At 36.9% G+C, this 26,323-nt stretch overlaps 1 protein-coding gene across 1 annotated transcript in view; it reads right to left on the bottom strand.

Moving 5' to 3' along the window:
* The window catches only part of GRM8 (glutamate metabotropic receptor 8), a 313,145-nt gene that overhangs the window by 245,426 nt on the left and 41,396 nt on the right, over positions 1-26,323 (bottom strand). The window contains exon 2 of the mRNA XM_068996167.1: positions 10,385-10,601. Within this exon, the coding sequence (XP_068852268.1) occupies positions 10,385-10,601 (217 nt within the window). The remainder of the gene's footprint in view (positions 1-10,384; positions 10,602-26,323) is intronic.

Genomic DNA, 26,323 nt, shown 5'->3' with positions numbered 1-26,323 from the left:
CATTGTAACATTAAACTTACTCAACCCTTCTACATCATTCAGATGAGCAAAGCTCAAGAATCTTGTATTAGCATGGCATATTAAAAATAGCAGCCAGTGACAACACAAACTGTTGTTTCTCAAGCAGGCTATGGATACTTCTGTATTGAGGATAAGGGGAAGAAAACAGTAGAACAAGTAGGGAAAGTCATAAAGAAGTAAAATGAGAAATGAAAATCCCGCTGGTAAGGCCCTGAACACATTGAAATTTACCATAATATAAAGGAAGGAAGATAATGGGCTCTACTATCCTCTATCTCTCCTACTATCATCTACCTACTATTGAGATATATCACAGTACAGTAAATAACAGTGTGCATAAAGTCACATATATGTTGCATAAACATAGAATGATGAACAGCTGTTTTCTCTCTTTGCTTTCTCTTCAGAGAAAAAAAACCAGCACTGTCTGTTTTAACAGTTTCCCAGGTGTCCATAGGACTGCCTAGGAAAGTAAACCATAGAACATGCACACACATATATTAACAAAATTTACCCTATGGAAGTTAGGAAAGATAATTACTGGGTAGCATTAATCTTTATGATTATTTTTTTCTGATAGATATTACCATTCAGACAAAAATGTTGAAAAATCTTGAAAACATAGTCTCGGTTGCATTTGCAATTAATTTTTGCATTTATTTTTTTCTTTTTAATACCACAATGCCTAATTGCAAAGCCATCAGATGAAACATTCATTTTCTATTTCATTTTATAGATTTCAAAAATGAAATTATACTGAAATCTGAGCAAAACATGCTTCAGCTGTAATACAGAAGTTTGTACAAAAATCATAATGCAATTTTCCTCTGTCTCAATTACTAAACTATCAGTTGTCAAGAGTTCTGAAGAGAAATTCCAAGTTTCATTTAGTGCTAATCTAACACTTGAAAGACCATGGGCTATGTGACTGAGTCAGTGGCTTCATATGCAGCTGGATGATAACAAGAATTCAACCTAGCTAAGTTACTAACCTTCACTCTCAAACTACCAGTACCACTGGCTCAGTAGCAGATATGAGCCAGTGATATCAGGAGGGGCATACAGTTATACAAGATATATTTACAAGGTAAGTTCAAATCTCTCTGCATTCTGCTTTTAGTACTTAGATAGCATGCAACAGTAGTTACTACCATAACCAATATATCAGCTTTGCATATAGAATATTAACATTCATAATAGAGCTTTTAGAAGACTTTTGGATGAATAGTTAGAAACTGGGGAGTGGGGCGAGAGAAGGGACTCCTGAGGATCAAAAACAATGAGTAGAAGGAATAAAAAGAAACAGTCAAAATTCAGCACTGGAAAAGGCTAATAAACATGTGCTCTAGAAATGTCTACTTGGGTTTGATTTGCATAGCACAATTCTCTTCAAAAGGAGAGGGAGAGTATTGAATAGAAAGATTGGAAATGTTGAAAATGCTATATAAATTATTTGAAATAAACAAGAGCAGGGAGAAGAGACAGTATTCACAAAGATAGATAAACAAGTATGTCATAGAAAAATATTGACTATTGACAAATACAGTGGAGAACAGGCTGGCAGAAATACCTGGAATTGTTCACACACATTATTGAGTACTAAATCAGCTATAGCCATTTGTTAATAAACTTTGAGTGTCAAAACAGATTGCTTTTGGAAATAATTTGCTTGATTCCCAGCAGCCAACAGAAAAAGCTTACAATTTGTCAGGATGCATAAAGATTGGGGCTGAGAATAAAAATGAGATTACAGTGATACCACATAAATCAACAGTAAAGCTTTACTTGGAGTGTTCAGTCATGGCTACACAGCTTAACAGAGATATAAATGAAATAAAGGATCCAGAAAGTGACAACAGAAACCATTAAACTGCAATTACTTCATATCTTCTAGCCCAGAGTTAAGTAAGAAGGCACATTATAAAGGAGGTTAACTGGATTCTCCTGCATACCATATGTAGCATCCAAACAAGAGAATATTTAACGAGTAAGGTTAAAATGGTAACAGAAAGAAATTATAACAGATAGAAATTTTCATGCTTCAGGAAATCGAAGCATCAACCACTAAACACCTGGGATTACAGAACACTCCTTGGATAAGTATTTCTGCCAGTGAACTAAGAACTTGGTGTCTTTCTGTTCCGTGTTGAGGCCACCACTGGAGACAAGATATTGACTCGCAGTGTCTGACTCAGTCTGACAGTTCCAGTGCTTCATGGTTTTAACTGCAGCCACAGATCACAAAAGAGCTGATACTAAGAGTATATTGTTAATATCAATCATTATTGTGATAATTGTGTGAGGCATTGCTCACACAATTTTTAAAAATTACAGTTCTCCAGGTAGAAAGCAAAGCCTTCTAAAAAAAATGCTAAATATTTAAAACTGATAGGAACCATTTCAAGACAAAAAGACATACAGAGACAAATGAAATTTTCTCAGAAAACTCAAGAGCCTCAACAATTTGTCTTTATCAGGTGTACCTTCTTAACATGAATGAGACTACAGATTCTAGACCACTGAAAACCCTGAGGATGGCTCAGCTGATGAGAGCATGATGCTAACTACGCCAAGGTTGTGTGGGTTCAATCCCTTCATGGGCCACTCACCTAAGAAATGGATTTGATGATCCCTGTGGGTCCCTTCCAACTCAGAATATTCTGTGATATCAGAAACAGTTCTTCCTGACAGGAGCATAACCAAGATTATAATTCAAATGCTGGGAACCCTTTGACATGTTAACAAAAGAATCATGTAAATACAGCCCAAGTCCATGTCACCATGGTCCTTCCTGTCACTTTTATTCACAGTGCCCTTAAATACAGGCTTTCCTTACAAAAGCCTGTGCATGCCAGGAAAGCAAAATGTTGTGTTGGCAAAGTTCACTCACACAGGCTCTGATCAAGGCTATGCCATAGTCTGCCTGTTTGATCCCTGATTCATTCACACCACTACAATACAGAAGGTGCTTGGCTGAATCTTGTGTGAAAACAAGTTTTCTGCAGAAGTGACAATAACAGAAGTCTATATAAAAAAATAAAGGACAGAGGAACTCAATTCTTAATAACGGAGGGGAAAAATCTCACTGATGGCAAAATCCGTAAAGCTTCTGGGACTTATTATTAACAGACTTTTAATTTTTTTTAAAACAATTAAGCACAACCACTGTGGAAAATAAGCTGTCAGTTTTTTTCCAATAGCTGTCCTCTGCCTTTCACCACAAAAAAAATCATAATACAAAAACAAAGCATGCGTAGCTTTACTCAGACCACAAATCCTATTGGGCGTCCTTGATGATTATCCTTCTACTATCCACTTTACAAATACATGTTCTTAACACAAGAAAATCCACAGCTATTGAGTTAAAATCCACTTCCTGTTAATGGGACTGTGTGAAATTTGGTCATAAACAACTAGAATGACTATATTTTGGTTTAGACTTTTCCCAGCGTTGCTTTCACATGAGTTTTTAAATTATGTGTGAATTGTTTGCTCTGGGATTCCTTCTAGCAAAAGAGAGTCACAGAGTCTGTGAGGAGCTACAGGCTCAATGGTAATACATACCAATACACAGAACAGCAACACTTGAGAAATTCTATTCCTGTCATCTCAATGATTGGATGACACATTAAACCCTATATATTTATCTTCCTTTTTATTTCAGAAATTTTAATAACAGTTTATATGGCCAGAAAAGATCCTTTATAATCATAGATGTCTCAAGCACAGTATAGGCTACAGTTTAAGCAATGATTTCAAAATTTGGCCTTTCCTTTTAGGAAGATTTCACCTAATGATTTCAGCCTCAAATAAATATACCAGTGTCCCTTAGTAGTTTTAAGATGCCTTTTCACATCTAATATTAAAAAGCACACCTTACATCTTACTTGAAATGATTTCCCTAAAACTACTGACTTCAGTTTATAGATACTAAGACTTTCCAGCCTGCAAAGAGTAAAGTGCTCCTCATTTGAAGAAAGAGTTTTCTTCATTAAAAAGCTTGTTTATTATGGCCATCACACACTGTATTTCAACAAAAATATTTTTGTTTAATTTTTAAACTAATAATTCTGTTTTCTTAAAATTAGCATAATCACATTTATAATTGTGTTTGTGTTTATACATTTTAAAAATTGAATTAGATATCATGACTGAGTTAAGAGGTTTGAAATGGCTACCAACAGGCCATTGTAGTAAAAACACTGCTGAAATAAACTTTCCTGGACATCTTTATTATTCTTTGAATTTGTGTTCACAACCAATGCAAACATCTGGTGTTCACACAAAGCAAAAAGAAAAAGGTCCTACTACAGAGACTTCTGTAGTACTTATAGTACTGTAGCTAGTGAGCTTCCTATAGGACATTCTAAAAGTGCCTTAACTAATTGACTGAAGAAAAAAACCCTCAAGAGCTATTAAAGTCTCTCTTCCTACAAGTACTGGAGGGTCAGAGAGCATACCCAGAAAGTATGCTTACTGCTCCTATCTCCCTAAAACTATAGAGAAAAAAAATAATTATAGCTAAAGATTATCACATTGATTAGCACCACTGAGAGAAATTAAAATAGTCTTTCATTTTAAATCCCTAGAAATTATACTGTTCTTTATCAGGTACTAATTGGTACAAATATTAAAAACTGCTGGCATAATTTTCAAGCTTTTGCAATATTAATACACCTACCATCTGATTTTGTAATTTTTCAACATTACTTTGAAGCTCCTGTAGCCAATTATATAGTGTTATTATTAATTACAGCTTGCAGCTTGAAATACAGTGCTATCAATAGAGTTTTATCTGCATAAATATGAAAATAAAACTTAAAATTGAATTAAACTGTTTATCCTTAGTGAGGGTATGTTAGAATATTATTAGTTGTGAAAATTAATTTGTTATGCCTGAAAACAGCCTATAAAGCAGAAATATCTCTGGGGAAAAGATTACATTTCATGTATTGTATTTCTTTCATCTCCATGTTGCAAGATTTTTTAATCTTCTATTAAACACTATCTTGGGGCTGGGGGAGAAGTCCATTCATCTTACTTAACAAAATACAGAAAGCTGTAGCTTTATATCAAATATATACAGAGATTACTGCAGGAAATGTGAATTAATCTTAACAGCAACACATCTTATTTCTAAATTATCAGTGTCTAAGTGGAAAGGAAATGTTACACCCCTTAAGTTTTATTTTCCTGCTCAAACCTCCTTCCCCACTTCCCAATAGACTTCCACTTTCTCCATAGAAAGTTTGAAGTCCAAAAGTTGTTAAAGGTAATTCTACCTCTCTGGAGACATTCAAGACCCACCTGGACATATTCCTCTGTAACCTGCCCTAGGCCACCCTGCCTTGGAAGGGGGTTGGACTAGATGATCCTCAGAATCACTTTTAACCCTAACTATACTGTGATTCTTCTGTGAAGAAGAAGTCCAATAATTTGGAGAAAAGCAGAGATACAATGCACGATTGTAAACACACTAAAAGAACTGACAAGAGACAAACATGATTGAAGAACTGTTTCAAAGAAATGTCACACACCATTCCCTATGTAAACAAAATATAGCTACCCATGTTGAAGTCTAAAACAAATAAAGCTACTGAGCATTCATTCAGCACATGCATTCACTATCATTATTATATAGTTTCCATTGTCACTGTAATAATAAAATATTATGAAAGATCATAAAGTAACTGTAGTCTGTCCTCAGAAAAATGCTGTTAACTGCAATGTACCAGTATAAAAAGAGTAGGTAAAACTACAGAATGTTTTTCCTAAAAACATGTATTCAAGGTCACACCCTGATATTAAGTGAATCATTCTCTTCCAGGATAAAGCAGTCATGACACTGTTATTTTGACCAGTCAAAAATTTTAAAAATGCTCTTTGATTAAATGCTCTTTGCTGTCTTTACACCTCTGGCAAGACATGCAAAATCAACTTACAAGCAAAAACGGGCAAGCAGTGCTGAAGTTTCTCACTTGTTCTTAATGATCAGCTCTGTTACCTGCCTTTATCATTTTTGCTTCCTCTTCTAAGAGTTTCATAAGTGTTTCACTGCCAGTACCTATCAGCAGTTGACCAATAGTGGTGAATAAAATCTGTTGTGCAGCATTTCATATCTTATTTGTAGATTTGTTACATTTTCCAGTACAAACATCACACTAACTGAGCAAGTATTTTGAACACAAAGAGATTTGTCTGAATCAAATGCTTTTGTATTTTGGAAAAGCATCTGATGATTTTCTCTCTAATGGTAAATTCATTTGGTTTCTAATAACAGGGGGAATGAACCTTTAAAAGAAAGTTGGATTAGAAACTTTCCAACATTTCTTTGGTCAAAGATAATGAACAGTAAGTAAACTGAAGACTAATATTTAGCATGACAGTTTAATGAGGACTTGGTAAAATGTGCTTCCTTTTTTTCCTCATTTTAGTTTGTATCAGTGAATCAAGTTTCAGTTTAATGCTTAAACTCTTAAGCAATTATTATGAATTTATTCCTTTGGTCAATGTACCAAAATGATTTGATCATGATGTCAAAATGATTACAATGGTATCATTAACTTTTTAATGGGAGTAGAAAATTCTATAAATTTAATCATTGTCTTCAAACAATGCATGGAAGAATGAGTTGGAATAATCTCCTTCCATCGTTGTCATGTAAAATATTTAATTTCCAGCTCTGCTTTGTCCCAGACAGGATCTTTGTCATTAAAATGAGAGCAGATTTTGATATGTAATATATTTGGTGACATGTCAGGGTGGCACCACTTTGACCTTTTCAGTATTGCACATTTCATTTGGCAGCCTGTTTCTTCCTTTTGCTTCTGTTACTGATCAAGAAATAGAAGTAGAACAGAGAGCCAATTAAACTAGAAATTAGAGGCAAAGAGTCAAAATTACTTAAAAATATAAGTTTATTAAATTAATCTCTATTTTAAAATTATGTAAAACCCTAGCCCTTTTTCAACCCTCTACTTTAAAAAACAATACAAATAATAAACAAAAAACCTCAAGTTTTCCTATTTATATTTTCATGTCTGCTATCTCATGTCCTCTCATACAATAAATTTTTTTCAGAAGTGAATATATCAATATTTTTCACATACTTTCCTCAATTTTTTTGCTTTTCATTATGCTGATCTTCACATTCATTTTGCTTCAAGTTGTTGGCTACTTATCTTAAGCAGGACACAAAGTACTCAGCAAGGAATTGAGCTGTCCTGTACATTTGTATGCCAGGTGCACAAGAGGCATAGTGTCCTGATTAGGTTCTCTTAACGCACAGTTTATTAACACAGAGCTGGTAAGTTTTGTTGTTGTGTGCAGTCTTATACCATGTGATGATTTCTATAGATTCTATAGTCTCAGACCTCACAGTTAGATGCTATTCAGTTTCCATTTTAAAAGCCTTTCCAGCCCTATGGCTCAGATGAAAAGTCTGAGGGCAGTGGATAATGGGATCAGGCTGAAAGGGACATAAAAAATCATTCCAGCCCCAAGCAAGAGCTAAGTACACTTACATAATCACTGGGCAGGTGTTTGTCTAATGCATTCTCCCAGATTCTTATCAATGGAGGTTCCAAAATGTCCCTAAGCAAGCTGGTATAATACTTAATGTCTTAAACATTAAAAGAGGCTTTCTCCAAATCTAGACAGAATCATGCAACAGATTAATTCCATTGCTTCTGTTTACATACACTGTATGTTGATGAACAAGTGGTCCTCTACCTTTCTGCAAAAGCCTATTTGAAAACATTCTTTTCTATCTATCACCTTCTCTTCTTAGTCAACTCTTCTTCAGGCTGGCTAAGCCCCCCCGCTCAGTTGCTTCTCACAGTCCACATTTTCAAGACTTGTCTTCGTTCTTGCTTGCTTGAGGAGTTTCCCCTTTTCTGAAGTGAGGGGCAAAACCTGTACTGAGTCAAAATGATGTTCCACAACTGACAGACAAATTGGAGAATTACTCAAATTATTTTACAGATGGTATGTCCATCTGCACATTCCATTAAAACATGAGGAATATAGGTTATAATTTACTATCATCCTTGCTTCATTTTTTTAAACAATATTTTCTGACCAGTCTCTCTGAATTCCTCATTGTACAGATCCTTCTTGCAGAAGCCAAATGTCTTCTGGTGTCTCAAATTTGTCCTTTTACGGACACTGTTTTCATATTTGGACTCGAAGGATTTCTTCTAGATGCTCTCCTAGTCCTAGTCTTAGTCCTTCTGACCTTAAAGTAACCTCCAGATTTTACAGCAATCTTTGTTCCAAGTCCATCTGGGTTAAATATGAAAACGTTGGCTATTACCTGATGCAGTTTAAACAACTGCCAAATACCACACAACATACTCTTTCATTTAAACAGAAATAATTGCTTATTGCTTTCTGAGCAAAATTTTCTAAATAGGGCTGCATCGAGCCTATTTACACCTAGATCACTAGAATACTGTGGAGAATACTGCATGTGAAAATTGAGATAACACTACAAAATTTGAGAGGTGTGACACATCAAATGCTTTTTCTCCAGCTATAACCTGTTATCCTGTCAAAGAAAATTATTAGATAGATTTGATACTGCTTGTTCTTGACAATTCTGCATGGGTTATCAATCATGTCCCTGTGGTTGCATATGATTTACCTGATTGTTTACTTGAACATTTTTCTAGGAAATAAAAATTACTTGTCTGTGCTGCCTCTCTCTGCTTTCCTTCTTCAGAACCATTAGAGTCCCTGATACCCACAATAGTTGGTAAGTTGCTGGGAGCACAGAGGTTGACAAAAATCAGGTGTGCTAGTAGAAAACATAAATCATAAGCAGGAAAAAAAAATCAAACCACAAATCACAAATTATTATGCTTCTTGGTGTTACACAGATTTTGTAATATTTAGGACACCTATTCATGATTTTAACTGCTTTGAATTCACAATTCTGTTAATAATGTTTATTTATGCTATTAATGTTAATTATTTATCAAATTCCAATGGTGGGGTTTTTTCCAGGATCAATGAAGATCCAGCTGACACAAACTCAAGTAACTGTGATTATAATTACAGTTTTTGCTTGCACCCATCTGAAGTTCTCTCATACTCCTGGAAATGGGAAACAGTAAAAAGTCCTGTATTTTATTTTTTTGCTTTCCTAACTCAGAACTAGCCATGTTGCAGATGATCTCAAGAAAAAATGATTTTTCAGCCAATGAATCAGTGATTGTCTGGGGAAGCCAATCTATTTTAAATAGATGAACCATCTCTTTTAGATATGAATCGTGAAAGAATTTTCCATGCCTTTGCTAACTCCAGATCAAAGCAATGTACAGTAGACAGCTTTGGCTCTCCCATGAATTCACCTAGGAGCTGACAGCAATGACCAGAAGCTAGAAATCAGTTAAATGATTGAGCATATTACATACACTGATTCCCTAATGTCGAGAATGGCTGTAGTTTCATTCTACAGCCAGGTTCTTACAAGTAATCACTTACCTTTATGGTTCAAGCATAAGCACCTGAAACACATGAGTTCCTTCCTGTATGATAGATGCTCTTTATATTCACATGCAGTTAGTGAAAGTGGGAGACATTATCATATTTCTCACCCAAGCTGATTCAAAAGAGCTGGAGTTTATATGTACGTGCCCTGGAAGTCAAATCTAGTAGATTAACCCAGGCTTTCTCAGGAAGGACAGGAAGATTGTTTGCGGGGGCAGTTGTATGTCATTTAACACTGTACTGGGTCTTTCAAACCTCCTGATACTCATCGTCTTATTCCTTGGTGTCCAAAACCTACAGTTCCTGAGAAACAGCCATTTTTGTCAGGCCAGAAAAAACTATGAAAGTGTGAAAAAATTTTTTTCAAGATCAAAGGGACTTAAATATACTTCTCATAATGCCTGTATTTGTACAGCACATTTTATTGTAGAGGAAAAATGACAGGGTTATGTCTTTTACTTCAGAGTGGAGGGGTTTTGTTGTTTTTAAAATTCATCAAAATTAAAACCTCTAGGTTTATCCATGCTGGAACAGGAAAAAAGCTCTCACTGGACTATAATTTTCCTAAGATAAATCAAAAATTGCATTTCCTCAAATCTGGCTGTAGTTCAACAGATGGTTCTTTTTGCCCCTAACTCATCAAGGAGGCTGCCCTTTCCAAAAGGGTCAAGAGATATATATTTTCTGCCTCTTTTCTTAAATTGCTGCTAGAATCATTACCTTGGCAGACACGCAAGAAGCGAAATCACCCCCTTGAGCCCAGGTAACACGCCCACGGTGTTCTGATCACACTGCATACACCTAAGCAGAACTCAGTGATGCTCTGCAACTCGGCAGCTATAAATACCAAACCTGATAAACACACACTCACCAATTTCTCTGGAGATCTGGGTGAACGCCTCCACACCACTCTCTCCATAGTTGCCTTCGGAAGCCAGCGTTGAGACATAATTCCACCCAAGGGCCGTCACGATGTCAACCATGGCCTGTGCCTGGTAGGAGTCTGGTGGGACCACTCGAGAGAAGTAGTCATACCTGGTGTTATCGCTCAGTTCTGGAGCTGTAGATGCATAGCTGATTTGAGGTATCTGCAAACAGAATGACAAGTCATGCAAGCCAATCTAAAAACATTTTACAGTTTTTACTTGTATGTTTGAAATGCCTGTAATAGGTTATACATGGGCATTGTGCAGAACCAAATATCTTGTTTTAATTAAATCAGCTGATCAGAAAGCATCTCAGATTTTGTATAATGTCAGTCAAGCTTTATTGTGTAACACTCTCACCAAGAAATAATGCATTCAACCTTGCTCCAGATGTCATGATTGTTGACATGTAAATGTAACAACTTCTTTTTTCATTCTGGCTCTAATAGAGACAAGTGAAGTAAAAAAATAGAGGGGAAAAGAAAAAGGAAGAATTCTTACCATAACGACAGAAAATGAAAAGTTCAGTTATGATGACTATGATTCTTGAAATTTGACTAGGAAAATGTGGATTATTTCCGTTTTTTTTATTTTATTTATGTATATGTGTGCTCCCATCTTATAACTATTTTTCAAGCTTTCTTTGTCATAGGTTTTTCATTTTCCAGTTTTAATAGTGCATTGTGTGCAATTTAAGAACGTGAAGGCTATGTCTTAATTAGCAAAAGCTATCTGATGAAAAAAAACCACACCTAAAAAAATTACCTGTCTTTGATATTCATCTAGAGAAGGAGAAAGGTTACAAGGATGGTAAATTTCATAGAAAACACCTCAACATTCTTAGTAGGAAAAAACCTAAATAACTGAAACACATTTTAAAATACATTATTATTCTCTTAGGAAAAAAAAAAAAAAGAAGGGTGGTTTTCTGTTAACTCTTATATAGGTGGTTCAGCAATGTCCAGAAGAGACATTGCAAGCAATACTTACTTATTTGGAAGAATATTTTAGTGCAAGAAAATTTAATTAACATTTATTCTAACTTTAAAGGAGAATTATCTTCTTATTTAAAATAGTAAAACTGATGAAATAGTCATTAGCTTGCAACAAAAAGATACTCCAAATATTGCATTGCATTGTGATCTATATTAATAATAGGTGCTTAATTCATGTCACGAAACATAAAATAGTCTTCAAGAAAGCAATCTGAATGGAGTTCCTGAGCTGATTCTGTTGAGAGCCGAGTTTTGGAGCACCAGGCAACAGGTGATCTGGTAAATACACACTGTCCTATTAGATGTTAGAGTAGAAGGTTTCAGTGCAACTGTTATGTCGTGTACAGTGCTTCTTCATGAGACAACTGAAAAAGGAATCTGAAGCAAATGTAAGGAATTCAAATAGTCTGGTCATTAACCATACCTGCAGAGACAGTGTAGACTCTTACAGCCTGAAAAAACAGTTCATTGCTTAAGGGTTGGCACAATCATTTCTCAGTCAGAAACTAACACAATAAACTCTTATGTATCTTGGCTGTATTCTTCTTTAGCAAATTTTCTGCACATGGAAATGCCTCAGAATAAAAGTCTTAAATGTTGTTATAATAACAAGCAAAGAGAACAGAAAAGAAAAGGAGAGGGAGGATCACAGAAAAAGTTAGAGCTTATATTTCATGGAAATCAATATTCCTAACATAGAAATAATACACCAAGTAAAACTAAAGGATAAATTGTTCTTATAAAACTTGCCTTGTATAAATTGCCTTTCTTGCAGAAACTGTATGAAACATCTTTATCTCTTTACAAACAAAATATTTTTGGCCTGTAATAAAACAATTATGCATATTTGGAGCACATATTTGTTATGCACAATTTAGAGCTTTTCCAAACTTGCTCTATTACTCTCTAAAACAGTCTTTCTTTTTTTTTTTTTTTTAACAGACATAAAAGAAATAAAGACAACCTTTGTGATTTTACTCATTTTGCTCCTTGGTGTTCCATTTCACAAATATTATGTCATTATTGCTTTGCTGAAAGTTATTTCATCAATAATGTCAATAAAATCAACACCAGTAAGAAATCTTTTAGACTGATACTTTGGCATTGAAAATCTTGAAGCCTAGACCACAGACTTATATCCATTAACTCTCTCAGTTCCTGTTTCTCTTTGGACGTGAGATGAATAATAAAGCCTAGATATGTGTTTGTAGGAGAATTATTGGTTCAATCAGAGCAATGAGATGTTTCAGATCAATAGACATAATTTATGTACTATGAATGTCATTTTTTGAGCCTTGGAAAATGTAGAGAAGAGATGTTACTTTCCTACTTTTCAGCTCTTTGCAGTTCAACTTCCTCCCCAGAGTTATTTCTAATAGCAGTGGAAGAAAACAGAAGGTAAATACAGTACAAACACAATACCCTGAAATCACTGGGCACACTAGTAAGCTTAAATCACCACTGTTTTATAACACCTGCCAGCTTTTCACTAGCAGGAAGGAACAATATGCCATGTGAAAGTAAGGAAAAATACACTCTCTAAATAGCAAGCCAAGCTTAAGTTTGGAGGAAAAAAAATGGTTCTTGCAATGAAATATATAATTACTTTCCTCATTTCTTCTTGTATATATCCCTCATAGTTATAAAGAACACTATGTTCAAGAATTTTCTCCCCAGAATTGCAGATCTTCCACCCACAAATGCTTCATGGACTTCTTTTTTCTTGAAAGCAGTTTATGCAAAAATAAATAGCAACTTTCTTCCTTGCATGCTTGTAAATGTACAGTTGTATACAGCAAGGTCTGAAAAATAGCTTTAACATTTGATAATTTGGGTTATGCTCCAGTTACATAGGAAGCGAAAAGACTGAGAATGAGACTCAAAGAAATTTTTTGGCATGAGGTCAAATTCTTTGGATTTAGTGGTTCAATAATCCATGAATGAAAAACATATACATTAAGATGTAACAACTCTAGTTATGGACTGTATGTTTAATAAGGCATTTTACGTGTCCCCAAGTACATTTTACAAGATGGAGCATAATGCTGCCTAAGCAAGGGAACTGTTATGCTCTATCAATTCAGTAATGTGTGTTTTTAAAACTCCCTAAATACAGACTCTATTTCTACTTTAACTTCCACTGGTCTCTTGAGATCTAAATTTGCATTTTGAAAAAACCTTCAAAGAAGGAGTTTTATTTCTCATGCTAGATTTCTCAATCTATTTTTTCAAAATTGAATGCAATACCTGTAACATTTACATTGTATTTAAGTGGTACATATCAGTGTTAATAGTGTATTTCCTTCTCTTTTGGGGAAAAAAAATATTATATAACAAATTTGAATTGGTTCTTGCACAACATCTGTCACATTCACCGACAATTACTAAAAGCATTCATGTTTGACTGTTAATTGATACAATTTTTCCAATCTTTCCTGCCCTATGGTTTGGCCACTGTCTCCCATTAACCTATAACTTGCTGATAAACCCAACTTCTAGTGGGTGACAGACTTGAAGTCTTTGAAATTATTATACAGATGAATTCATAGAAGCCTTATTTTTATTATTTTTAAACCTTAAACTATCTATTAAATGTTTAAAACCAAAGAATCCTAGTGGGATGTTTTAAAACAACATCCAGTTTTAGTTATATACTGGTCTTAATCCTGATACTTGCTGAACTACTGCCAAAACTACTAGTAATCCTTCAGTCCTTCCATCTAAGTCAGTGGTGGCTTCATTTTATTCTATTATTCAATCACTGGCATCAGAAAACTATTCTGCATGCTTAAAAATATTTAAAAATTTGGAGAAAAACAAACAAAAAACCAAAAACAAAATAAAAAACCAAACACACACATACACACAAAAATTGCTGATAGCTAAGCAGAGCACCTAATCCTTGAAGATACATTCGAGCCAAAATCAGCAGTCCAGAAAGTCTGTTTTTCCTGGATCTTTCTGTATATATCTCCTAGCTGATTTAAAATCTGTCTCTAAAGATCATCCCTTCCCAGAGGATTAGAGAATATGGAGCAGGTGCTTTCAGAAGTGACTGTCCACAAGCATGACTGTGGCAGCTCTTCAAAGGGAGAATGACATCAGTACGAGACATGCACCAAGCGTTACTACAGAACAGATTTGTACTTCCTTGTGGAGAAAGTGTGGACAACTTCAGGAGTGTCAAAGGCAGCTAATGTAACTTTCCATTTATTTCAGCCAAGTGGTAAACCACTTTCGGCTCCTCACACACTGAAAACAAAAGCCACCCACTACTCCTGGATCTAGGACTATTCATAGAGGAGCATTCCTATGGATCTCTTCAGCGGGTCCAGTGCTGGCATCCAAACCCTAAAACAGAAAGAGTTGCACTGAGGATGACAAAGGAAACAACATGACCTAGTTGTGCCCTTCCAGAAGAGTGTCCTCACCAAAGCAGGCAGTTTTTAGCATGCTTTCTCTTGAATTATATGCTCTCCAAGTTCAAGGCAAAAGTTCACTAGAACCCTTTTTACTGAGCTTTCATATCCATTTGCATGCTACATTTGACAATGTAAAGCATCAGCTGGCCATTTCATATGCCATCTTCCTTTACACAGTTTTCCAGCTGAAAGCATGATTTGGGAACAAAATAGCAGACAGTGAAATGAGCAAAACTCATAAGAAAAATGACCTGAGAAAGGAATCACCATCAATTGTAAACATTAGACATTATGAGTTACACACAGCAGTAACTGTGCTATACAGTCACCAAGAGTAATGGGCTTAAATCACTCACATCTTCAGTTTCACTACCCACTCAGTCCTATCACTGCTGACTTTAACATATCAACTAGCATTTTATTTCTCTTTACCATTCTCTCATCACTGAGCAGCCTTTTTTTTTTTTTTTTTGAGGAATATTAGCTATAGCACATTAAAAATTGAAATAATTGCAACTAAAAAAATGAAGTCAATAAACTTTAAGTTAATGACTACTCAATATCAACTGGCATTTTACCACCAACTAATACAGCTTGCAAAGGAGTTAAAGTACTTGGAATAAAATTTGACTTTGGAAACATGTTTTCAACTTGATGATTCTTTGAATTTTAAATGTCTATAATTAATCATTAATGGCCCTGTCTCTTCAAGATTTTTATTCCCTGTACAGCAAGAAAGAGTTCTTTGAGAGTACCAAAACTTCACAGCAGTGAAATTAATCCTCAGGGCCTAGATATTGAACAGCTGCTGGAGAAGAGCTGAGGTCACCATACTTTGGCTATTAGTGACATTTATAAATTGCCATCAGCCAGAGCACCATCTTAGTTTGCTTCTGTTTCTGAAAAACATCAGCCTGCAACTCAGTAATGCCAAAGTCATTCAGGGAGGACATTGAAGATTCAAAAGAGTTTGTAAAGCTTAATAACATCCTACTCTATACCAAACAGTACTGAAAATGTCTTTCATTATTACTAACTACGGAGAAGATGAAATGCACCCTGGAACATTTCTCTCCGCTGACTATAAAGGGAGCCTGGGACATTAATTCAACTGTTCTACCCACTATGTAGAGCACTGGTCTAAACAGCTACATGTCTTCCATTGAATCTCACAATCCCACTCACTTTGGCTACACATGATTATTAAGATGCCTTTTGTCCAACTTTGTCCTATGATGTCTTCATCCTTCCCTCTATGGCAAACACTGGAGAGGTCACTCATCATCATTAGATACCTCATTTCATTCATTTCAGAATAAACCAATATTAAATCACCCTGTAAAGATCTAATGCTTGAAGACTCATTTATGCCTTTGGAGATGTGAGATGCCCCATTCAATGCTCAGAGCAGCTGAGCAGGGTGACACCTTGACAACTCCACCAGCTACAAACCAACTCTGCTAGAGCTGATTTTATGGGAAAATTTCAACATATGAAGTTTTTTGAATCAGCCTCATTCTGTGGATTTTACTGTGAGGAGGAGTGATCCAAAACAATACATTTTCACAGTAGATAAATTCATGTATTCATTTATATTTATAAACTCAGGCAATTCTAATATATATTTATTTAGATGAATACATTGTCCCTGGATGTTAAGGACACTCAATGACAATGTTTATCATGTGTCAAGCAATGCATGTTGTTGAGGAGTTATCACAGATTTCTATCTCTGCCCCCCCCAAAAAAGGTTGATAATAACTTGAGCAAAAGCAAGAAAAACACAGGTATGCTTTTCACCCAGATGAATACATTTTAAAATACATTTAGTTCAAAAATTTTAGTAGAATTTAAAAAGCTTTGGAAACTGAAAGAAGAAAAGTATAACCAGAAAGCTGTCATTAGCTGACTTCACTTGGTAGGCAGGATTTTTTAAACTCATTTGAATTATTCCAAGTCATTCTACTTGCAGTAAATATCACAGCAGTTCCTGTCAAGGGTGCTTGCAATTCATACACCTAATGATGAGGAGGTAATGGATAGGTCACTTAAAATATTTTGGAAGTTCCACATATATTTGTACAGGTTTTGTGCAAAGATATGGGGTTTTGTGATAAAATGCAACATATCTGGTTTTTGCCCCAAATACAGGAAGAAAAGTGATCTATCATACCTAAATGTTTAAGAGCAAGAACTGGTAGATTATTTTACTTTTCTTTTTCTCTTTGTCTTTCATTGGGTTAGTTCTGCTGCCAGTTACCTTCTGAAGACATATTCCTGAACAGAATATAACTTCAATGATCAGCACTGATCTTTTCATGAAAGCGCATAGATGAGAATCAATGCAGCTCCATTTGTTGCCAAAGAAATTATTTCTGCAACTGTCATAATCTGGTCTAGTATGTGAAAAATTGCAGAGACAGATGCAATCGCTAGCCCAGTGGAAATATGGGGGTAAAATCACACGTGGAAATCCTCTTTCATTGCTGATTTTCTCTTTTTTTTCCCCTCCACTGCAAATACAGTAATTATCTATCATACTTATTTCTGAGAATATTGCTGGTGGTCAAATGGACTAGCAACTACAGTAGTCTGAATAAACTGAATTACCCTAGTAAAAGTAATTTTTTTAGTTAATACATATAATTATATAGTATCAGATAATGGGCTGAAAAACTATTAAAGTTCCATTGCATCACCACCTGCCAGAAAGTATCTTTCACAAAGTCTAACAAGACATGCTCCAGCAGGTGTATTTCAGTTTAAGACCTGACATTCAGCCCTGGTAGAACAGGATGTGACAAAGCAAGAATGTGTATAATATAAAGTATGCAATATTAAGTGTTTGAATTTGATTAGGTTCATTCCAGTGGGTTGAAGTAGGTCAGGGACTCATTAGAAGTCATTACTTTCAATTATACACAAGGGATACTATGGAAAATAATATGGTATCTCAGTCTCAAATCCCACAATAGATACAGCATTTACAAAATAAATTCACCACTGCAGAAAGTATGGGATGCACATAGGGCCAAAAATCAAAAGAATATTTATGCATTATGAACATTTTTACAGCTGAAGTACATCTTGTCACACTGTGCAACACTGTGTAACTCCAGAAGGATGAGAATCCATCTAAGGACAGCTTGAATTGTCATCAATGTTCTATGCAAGAGAGTCTATTGATAAATGTTTCACAATGGCATTTTCTCAGTATGGGAGCTCTATCCCTATTTCCACATCATTTTAAATCCGGGGGTTTTCCTCTCTGAAAACCAACTGGGTTAAGCAGTTGCACATTAAATTATCCACCATCTTTAGGCAGCCCATTTCTAAATATTTTAAGGCCATCTGAGGTCCAGGCGCTGAATGATAAACGGAAGAAGCAGCAGATCAAATGAGAAATATTCATACTGAGATCAAATCACAAGGAGGGGGAATGGAGGGGACCTTGAGCTTGGGAATTGCTGGTAGCTCTTCCTTTACAGAACCTTCTGTTCTCCAATCATCAGATCAAACAGAAAGCCAAGGATGGTCAGATAGCTTTAGGGACTTTTAAACTATTAAAATTCCCTTTCTACTTGTTGGGGAAACCCACACAATTATGTGTATCAATATATTAGACTTGTGTCAGACTCTGCTGAGCACAGTGTGAACTCTGATATTTCAGCTTTTCCAGCTCTACTTTCCTCATTAGAGCTTGTCATGTCAGTGTCTGGAAATCTAATCTCTTTTGATGAGTTTGAGAAAAATATACAAAAGTGTGCATTCCTTTTAGCCTGAACTAGGAAAGCCAACTTTTTATTATTATTCAGCAGTGACAAATTTACCTAGTAGCTCAGAGTATCCCTCAGCCAAAATCAAGTTTCCTTAACATTTATTTGATAATTTGTACCATGGAGAGCACAGCAAGCAATTTCAGAGCCTCGCCCATGGGTTCATGCACTCATCCATGGAAATTTTTCTGATTACAGAGACCATCACTATGGAAGTAAGTATGAGATACAGGAAGAAAGGGAAAAGCATTGGAACAGACTGCCCAGGCGGTGGTGGAGTCACCATCCCTGGAGGTGTTCAAGACATGACGACATGGCACTTAGTGCTATGCTCTGGTTGACATGGTGGTGATCAGTCAAAGGCTGGACTCAATGACCTTAGAGGTCTTTTCCAGCCTTAATGAGTATGTGAAGGGGGGAGTGCTCTCAGCAGCATGCAAGATGGGATGGTCTGCTTAAGGGACAACTCTGATCTTTGCATTCACTTTTTACTGCTGCAAGGCCAGTCCAGCTTACGTGACTGGCTGAGCAGTAGTGCTGTCCTTTTGCTACCCATGCTACCACCTTAACATCATGAGATACAAGTGATTGAAAAATATTATAAGGAGGAAAAGTAAATTTTGTATTCTTGACAGGTCTCTCCACACTGTGGACAACATGAAGATGTGTAAACAGGGCTCAGCTGGCCAGACACATATGCCCAGTGCTTTAGTGGGTGCTTTCACATGTTCTACAGTACACTGCCTATGCTTCAGCTATGGGTCAGAAGGCCCAGCTTTCCAGTAATCTCTCTGTCCCATGCTAATGACTTGGATACCACATATCATAATGCATTAAGGAAATCCCTGAGTCACCAAAGCTATGGATTCCTTTCACAGCACATACAATTCATATGGGATTATAAAGCATCATCTTAAACCCATAAACTACAGACTTAGAAGAAAAATTAAAAGTATCTCTCTTTTGTTTGTGTCCAGATGAATTTTCTTTGATTCTTAACACAATCAAACTTGGCTGTTAAACAATTTTACCTTGAGTTTTTAACCTTAAAAGTTATAAAACATTAGCCAGTACCAAGCCATTTCCAAAACGTTCAATATTTCCTGTATTACCACAGTGAAATGCTAAGTACAGTTGCTACCAGTATAAAACTTGAAGAAGAAAGCAAAATATTTACAGAGGAGAATGAGGTGGAGGGGGAGGGAAACAAAACAAAAATACTGATTGTGTTAATTATGTGATAAAAGTGACTTAAAATAAAAGAAATAACCTAGTGCTCTCTTTCCTTGTGCCTAACGGTGTCAGTGTCTGAAAGCTTCCAAAGTACAACCTGGCTGCCAAGGGGCTAATCTTACTTGTCCCTTTTGAAAATCCCAGGCTTGCAACACAGAAAAGCAAGTGTAACTGCATTATCCACCACCTGGGGATTGTTCACAAGAATAACTATCCAATCTTAGGCTAGAAAAAGAAGTCTTGTAATTCAGGCTCAGAAGTACATTGTACAAAGTACAAAAACATGCCTTTCCCTCTACCTCCACCAAAAAGTTATATTGAAACCTGCATGTCCAAGCACATACAGCAGCTTTGTACCCACCATTTCCACCAAGGTATCCTGCAGACAGACTTTGGGGTCTTCATGATGGACATGGTTCTCTGGAGACTGATCCACAGCCAAAGAGGCATAACAGCACAAACACTGCTAAGATTAGCAAGACAATCAACTTTCACAAGTACCTGTGTTTCATAAATTTTGCCATTCCAATAGGATAGGTACAGCCTTACAAATCATACTCAACACACACAAACAGATCACAACACAAGGAGGCTGTGCCCATGGTCAGGGGTATAAGAGATACTTCTGAAGTCTGAACTTATCCACCACATGTTTTGACCCTATCAGCAGCCATGGGTAAAGTTTCCAAAAAGTAAAAATTGTCAGGAAAGTCAGGAATTCAGAAGAAATTATTATACTTTTATATAAAAGTACTTTATGTATCTATAATATACATACACATATGCACACACATATTGCATATGTTGGGCTTTTGTTCTTTCCTTTCTGATAGAGCAGTTAGTGGTTTATACTTCCCCACTGCGGAGGCCACCCAAATTTTATCTCTAAGCTGATATTGCTACTGACTCAAATTGAACAAGATGAGCTTTAAGAAAAGCACAGACTAAGGTACTTGAAGAAACAGAGAAATCTTGCAGAGGCTTCTTACCCATACAGCAATATATTCTCCATTTAAAGGAGATCATTAGAATATGGAGGAAATATTTTTTTAAATTGTGCTATTTCTTCTTGGACCTATTTCTATATATAGCTACATATAAGAAAAAAGGAGAAAATGTCAGGTATATCTCATTCTTCCTTTCTTTCCTCAGATATTTCAACAACCTCTAGTTCCCTCCTGCTCTCTTCAGGATGCTCTCTCTCTTTTCTCTACATGAACAGCTTCTTCCCAGATATCCTTTTTCCTTCACACCTTTTTTCCCTACCTCTTCTCACTCTCTTCCTCAACCACAATTTGACTGAACTCAGAAGGGAAAGTAGACAGTGGTTGGTTCCTAAACAGTGATTTAGTGTACTCAGTTTGAGCTCTGCTTCTCTCCCCTTTGGTAGCTCATGTTCAGAGATACTCAGTGGAAAGGGCAAAGGGGAACTCCTCTTCTGTGAAATACAGCTGGACAGGGTCACTCCTCCCTCTCATCTACTGAGTAAGGCTTCCTTTCCCACAATAGATATTTTTGCTCTCCGACTGCATTGGGAATACATCCACAAAGTCAGCAAAAGCAGTATTTGATATAGGAAAAAAAGCCTATATTGGATGAGCATTTCACATAATTTTTGCAAATTTGCCTTTTCCCTATTTTTATTCATTGCCATTTAACTACAAATCAGTTTACTGTTATCACCACCATACAGCCTTGTTTGAGTGTGTTAGCCTTAGCCTTCCTGGCTAGTGCAATGGAGATTTCCTCCCTAGCTATGACTCTCCAATATCTCTAAGTCCAAATACAGAATGATATATAAGTCCTTTTGAAGGTTCTTAAAAGTCCTCCTCAGTTAGCTTGATCCTGTAAGTCTGAGCACACCATCAACATTCTACTTCAGCAGCTCAGCAGGATGATGAAAGAAGAGGGCCTGAGGAGCTTTCAATAAGTTCAAAAAGCTCCCGCACTCAAATTTTTTCCCATTTCAGCAATCCCAGTAACAACTCACATTTCTGACAGAACGTCAGTAGTCAGAGGCAGATCTTGCTGACAACCACTTTCAGTGCCCTGAGAAGTGGCTCTCCTGCCTGCCTTCCCACCTGCAGGGATCAGCTCACCTTTGCCATGCAGCACAGCCAGGCACTGCTTCAGTTGGCAGCCAAGGAAACTTTGACCCTGGGGCTCCACACAAACCTTTTTTTTTTCACCTAAAAGGGTTGAAATGCTCATGTCAGCCCACAATGTATTCCCCAGTACTGTGTCTTTCTTTAGCAGAATAAGAAACCAATCTGTTCTGTCCTACCCAAAAGTTGGGAACCTTAATATTCGTCAGCTGTTGAAGATTTTTCCTATGACTGATGCAAAGCACTTCTTTTTAAACCCAGCTTTAGTACAGATCTTTGGAAGATAACCCCATGCTTACCTGACAGTGCTTCAGTCTGCAGCTACTGTATGCAGTGCATTAGTGCACTGACCAGGAGTCTTTGGAAATCTCTTCTATACTGTGCACAAATGATTTGTATTAGGGACTAGAGTGCCACTTCTGAATACTACAGCAGCTTTTGATGAGTGAACATCTTTTATTTTGAAATTGTTCTCCCTCAGTCTGTTGCTGCATATGTTAAAAGACCCCATCAAAAGCAAAATTACACTAAACTAGATTTAAAAGTGTCAAGTGCATTGAATAAACATTGGAGACATCAAAAGCCTGAGTGGATGCTCCTGACAACAAGTGGTGTGGGAATGCCAGCCTGTGCTGAGCCTGATACAATCCCATTTCTATCTACTTACTGAAATTGCTTCACAAATACATTTCTGCATATCAATGTCACCTATCCAGTTCCAGGCACTGGAAGAATTGGTTTAAAATTGCCAGATGAAAGATATCAACACATTTTTTTCAATGGAATATCAATGTCATCTACATCTCTTTCAAAGAAAAAAAAAAAAGAAAAAACAACCCACACAACTTTGAAGCATTTATTTTGATGTCTTTAGTCTATCTTCACTTTCGCAGTTTGTAGATCTTACTTTTTTATCACAAAGGCTAGAAAGCACTGAAGTTTATTGAAACAGAATTTGTGGGTTCTGTCAACATGTGAGCTGCCTACATAACAGAAGTTCATCACCTTGAAATGGGATTAATATGATACATACTGAGCTAGCCAATCAAAATACCAAGCAAGAGATGTGTCCAAGATCACGTTTCTCTTGTAGTCCAAAGACATCTTCCACACATCAGAGTGGTTCAGATATCTTTTCTAAAAAGAAGTCTGGAGATAAGGATACTGTTGACAACTCTATTTAGGTTTTTTAAGAAAAGTTAGTTGCCAATAAGCCCACATTTATACATGTGCATCTTCACTCTTAGTTGAGAGCATTTCTTCTGTGTAGGGCTGATGGGAGATCATCAAGTCCCTTTCCTCTAAGTTAGAAACCAGTACAGACAGAGTTATAGCAAAAGGCAAAGTGCGGAACATGGCTCTCATGTCACCTTTAGCATGCGTACAGCCAGAACCAGATCTCCCAAAGGATTGCTCTAACACTGAAACACTGGCCAGACTGAGATGGGAAGGACTCTCTCACCCTCCCATGGCAGCAGGGCCCTGCCTGGATTGGTTACCTAAGGCTGGAAAACAAGTGCAGCAGATGGAATTGCAGAGCTCCATTCTATATCTGACCTGGTGCAGGTGCCAGGGTCTGGCCTTGGCTTCTTGAGGTACATTTGACATTGAAAAAAAAATTGCCAAACATGTAGGAAATAAGGTAACTGACAAGGTGACAGCTTCCATTGGGAAATACAATCATAGAATTGCAAATTCTAAGAGAACTTCACTGGCCAAAATTAGACAGCAGAAGTTTCACAGATCCAAGAACATCTTTAGAGATCACAGACTGAGATGCCCAAGTGCCCCTTTATGCACATAAGAGGATTCTGTGAGGTCTTACTTTTTCTCTCTGGGCTAGATAGTCCAAATATAACTCTTCAGATCTATGAAAACAATTAAGGGATACAGTTGTATTATGCAGTTTCAAAATGAACCTGCAAATCTTCTGTGTCAGGTTTCTGAAGAATTGCAATTTCACTTCCTACTAGAATAGGAGAACTTCTGCCTGACAGAATTCCCCATACAAGTGAATAAAGTTATTTTCTATATGTTTGTACATCAATCAGTTTATCTCCAAGCATTTTTCCCCTTCCATGTTTTACATTTTATAGCATATGTCCTTTCCACTCACACAAGTCAGCTGAGCCAATAATTAACAATATTTCACTTGTGAGAGAAAAATTTTAGCTTTATATACACAGGTGTATATTTAGCTTTATATACACAGGTGTCACAACAATCAGGCTCTCTTAAAAAAGAGTGAATTGTTTCAAATGAACTTCTGCATGCACACAGGAGAGCTCTGTACAGAATATGCAAGAGCAAAAGCAGAGACACTTCCAGTGCCTGTGCTGGAAGCCAATAGCCTGTGATCCCCTCTACCACCCTCATGTCAAAGCAAAAGGCACCTTCAGACCTGACCCTCTGCACAGCCTGGAGCACACAAGCCTCAGTGCCGGAGTCTCCCGGGCCCGCTCTGTTCTGCAGCCAGCTGCAGAGCAAAACCTGATTTTCAGGCAGGCAGTCGGCTGCAGAAACCCAGGCCCTGGTGCCTCGTGCTCTGCCCTGCTAGCCAACAACTGGATCGCCGCAGGTGGGAGCAGCACAGGGCTCCCCGCCGCAGCGCAGCCTGGCTGGGGGCAGAGCACAGCCGCAGTGCCACAGCAGGCTGGAGAGGCGCGGCTCACCCCGCTAGAGTGCAGGCAAAGCCTTGCATTCTTCTGAGTACCCCGAGAACGAAACCTCCCTCTGAGCTTCTGCAATTCGGGGAGGGTGCTAGCGCTGTTGCCCCTCCGCCCAGCCCTGTGGGATCACAGCCAGGGGCTGCACACATGGAGAGATACGCTGTGTGGGACACATGGAGCATCTCATAACTGCAGCAATTGGAAGACAGCACTTCTGGGACATGTCCTTCTAGTCAGGGGTACATCAGTGAGAATAAGACACTAAGTGCACAGGTAGTATCTGCACTTTAAGGCTTTTAGACTAAGTTATAGGGGCACAGAAAAGCTCAGCAACTGCTGGTGCTGGCTAGTCCGGAGATTATTTAAATCTTTGTGCAAGAGCTAGGCCAACCATATTATACCACCACTTTTCCACATGGTGATTTTTATTTCCCCCCTCCCACAACAGAACTGCTCACTTCAAACCACAAATCATTGCTATTATTAGTGGTTTTTTCACACCTTTTCCAGAAAGAAGAGAAACAAACAGAAAAGCCCCCTTCAGACCTCTGTTTCAGTTTGGATGCATCAAGGTCACACAAAACAGAAAAAGCCTTTCTTCACGGGAATTATTGGGTTGTCCTCATACTACCATTTCATCATAGACTGTGGAAGTCTCAGCTCTATAGAATAAACTTCCAGAAAGACAATTAAGAACCAGGCTCTCATGTGATGTAAGCATCAACCTCTCCTTCCCATAGTTTTTGAAGATATAAAACAAAACTAATGCAATTTTCCCACATTCTACAGAGAATAAGATACTCAAGTCTCAAACTATTTAATTTCACTATTTAAGTGTTTATTAAGGTCAAGGAAGCTTTTCACAGCTGTGGAACTTTACCTGAAAGCAGCAGTTAAAAAATAAAAATAAAACAGATGATCAGAAATGTGATCTTCTCAGACATTTTTTTTAAAAACTTCTATATCCACACCTACATATTCTCAAGAAATAGGAAGCACTTGAGATTTTTCTCACACTGCATCAATTTCCACTTCTTATCTTACTTCAGCTCATACCTATTTTAGAAATTAAATCTAAGAAAAAATTAACATGTTCAAACCTACCAGTTAATAATAAATTCTTGATGTATAGTCAGAACAGATTAATTTGTTTTATCTGTTTAGAATGCAAAAAGCATCATGTTAAATACTGAACTCTCTCTCAGAATGTGAAAAAATATATTCTCTTTTTTATCAACTGCAAATATTAAATCTAAAGAACAGTTGGAAGGTAGAGTCTGGAATACAGGCTTTGATTAGTCAACAGATGTTCTACGGAGTCAAAACTTACTGACTCCCTGAGTTTTGATTTTTACTGTTAACTCAAACAGTAACTAAATAGAAACCCTAACCTTCCCCCACAACTGACTACAGCCACAACAGCTCTCTAAAAACCAGCACTGCGCTAATACTTCATTATATCTGCTTGAGGGAAAGATTCCTGTATCTCAGACAATTTGCACCTGCTTGTATGAGTCACCTGTTAGTACAGCTGCTTCTTAATGATAGTGCCTTGCAGCTGAGATAAGAGTGAATTCAACAACTAAAGATCAAGAGGTGATTTGAGAATCTAATACATCAGTTTCTTCCACTGAACAGAAAACTTATTTCCTTATAAAAATAAAATCATTACATGATCCAATAG

The sequence above is a fragment of the Aphelocoma coerulescens genome, chromosome 1A (genome assembly GCF_041296385.1).
Source record: "Aphelocoma coerulescens isolate FSJ_1873_10779 chromosome 1A, UR_Acoe_1.0, whole genome shotgun sequence".
NCBI lineage: Eukaryota > Metazoa > Chordata > Aves > Passeriformes > Corvidae > Aphelocoma > Aphelocoma coerulescens.
The sequence above is the reverse complement of the archived record's forward strand: the minus strand, read 5'-3'. Positions and strand labels throughout refer to the sequence as shown.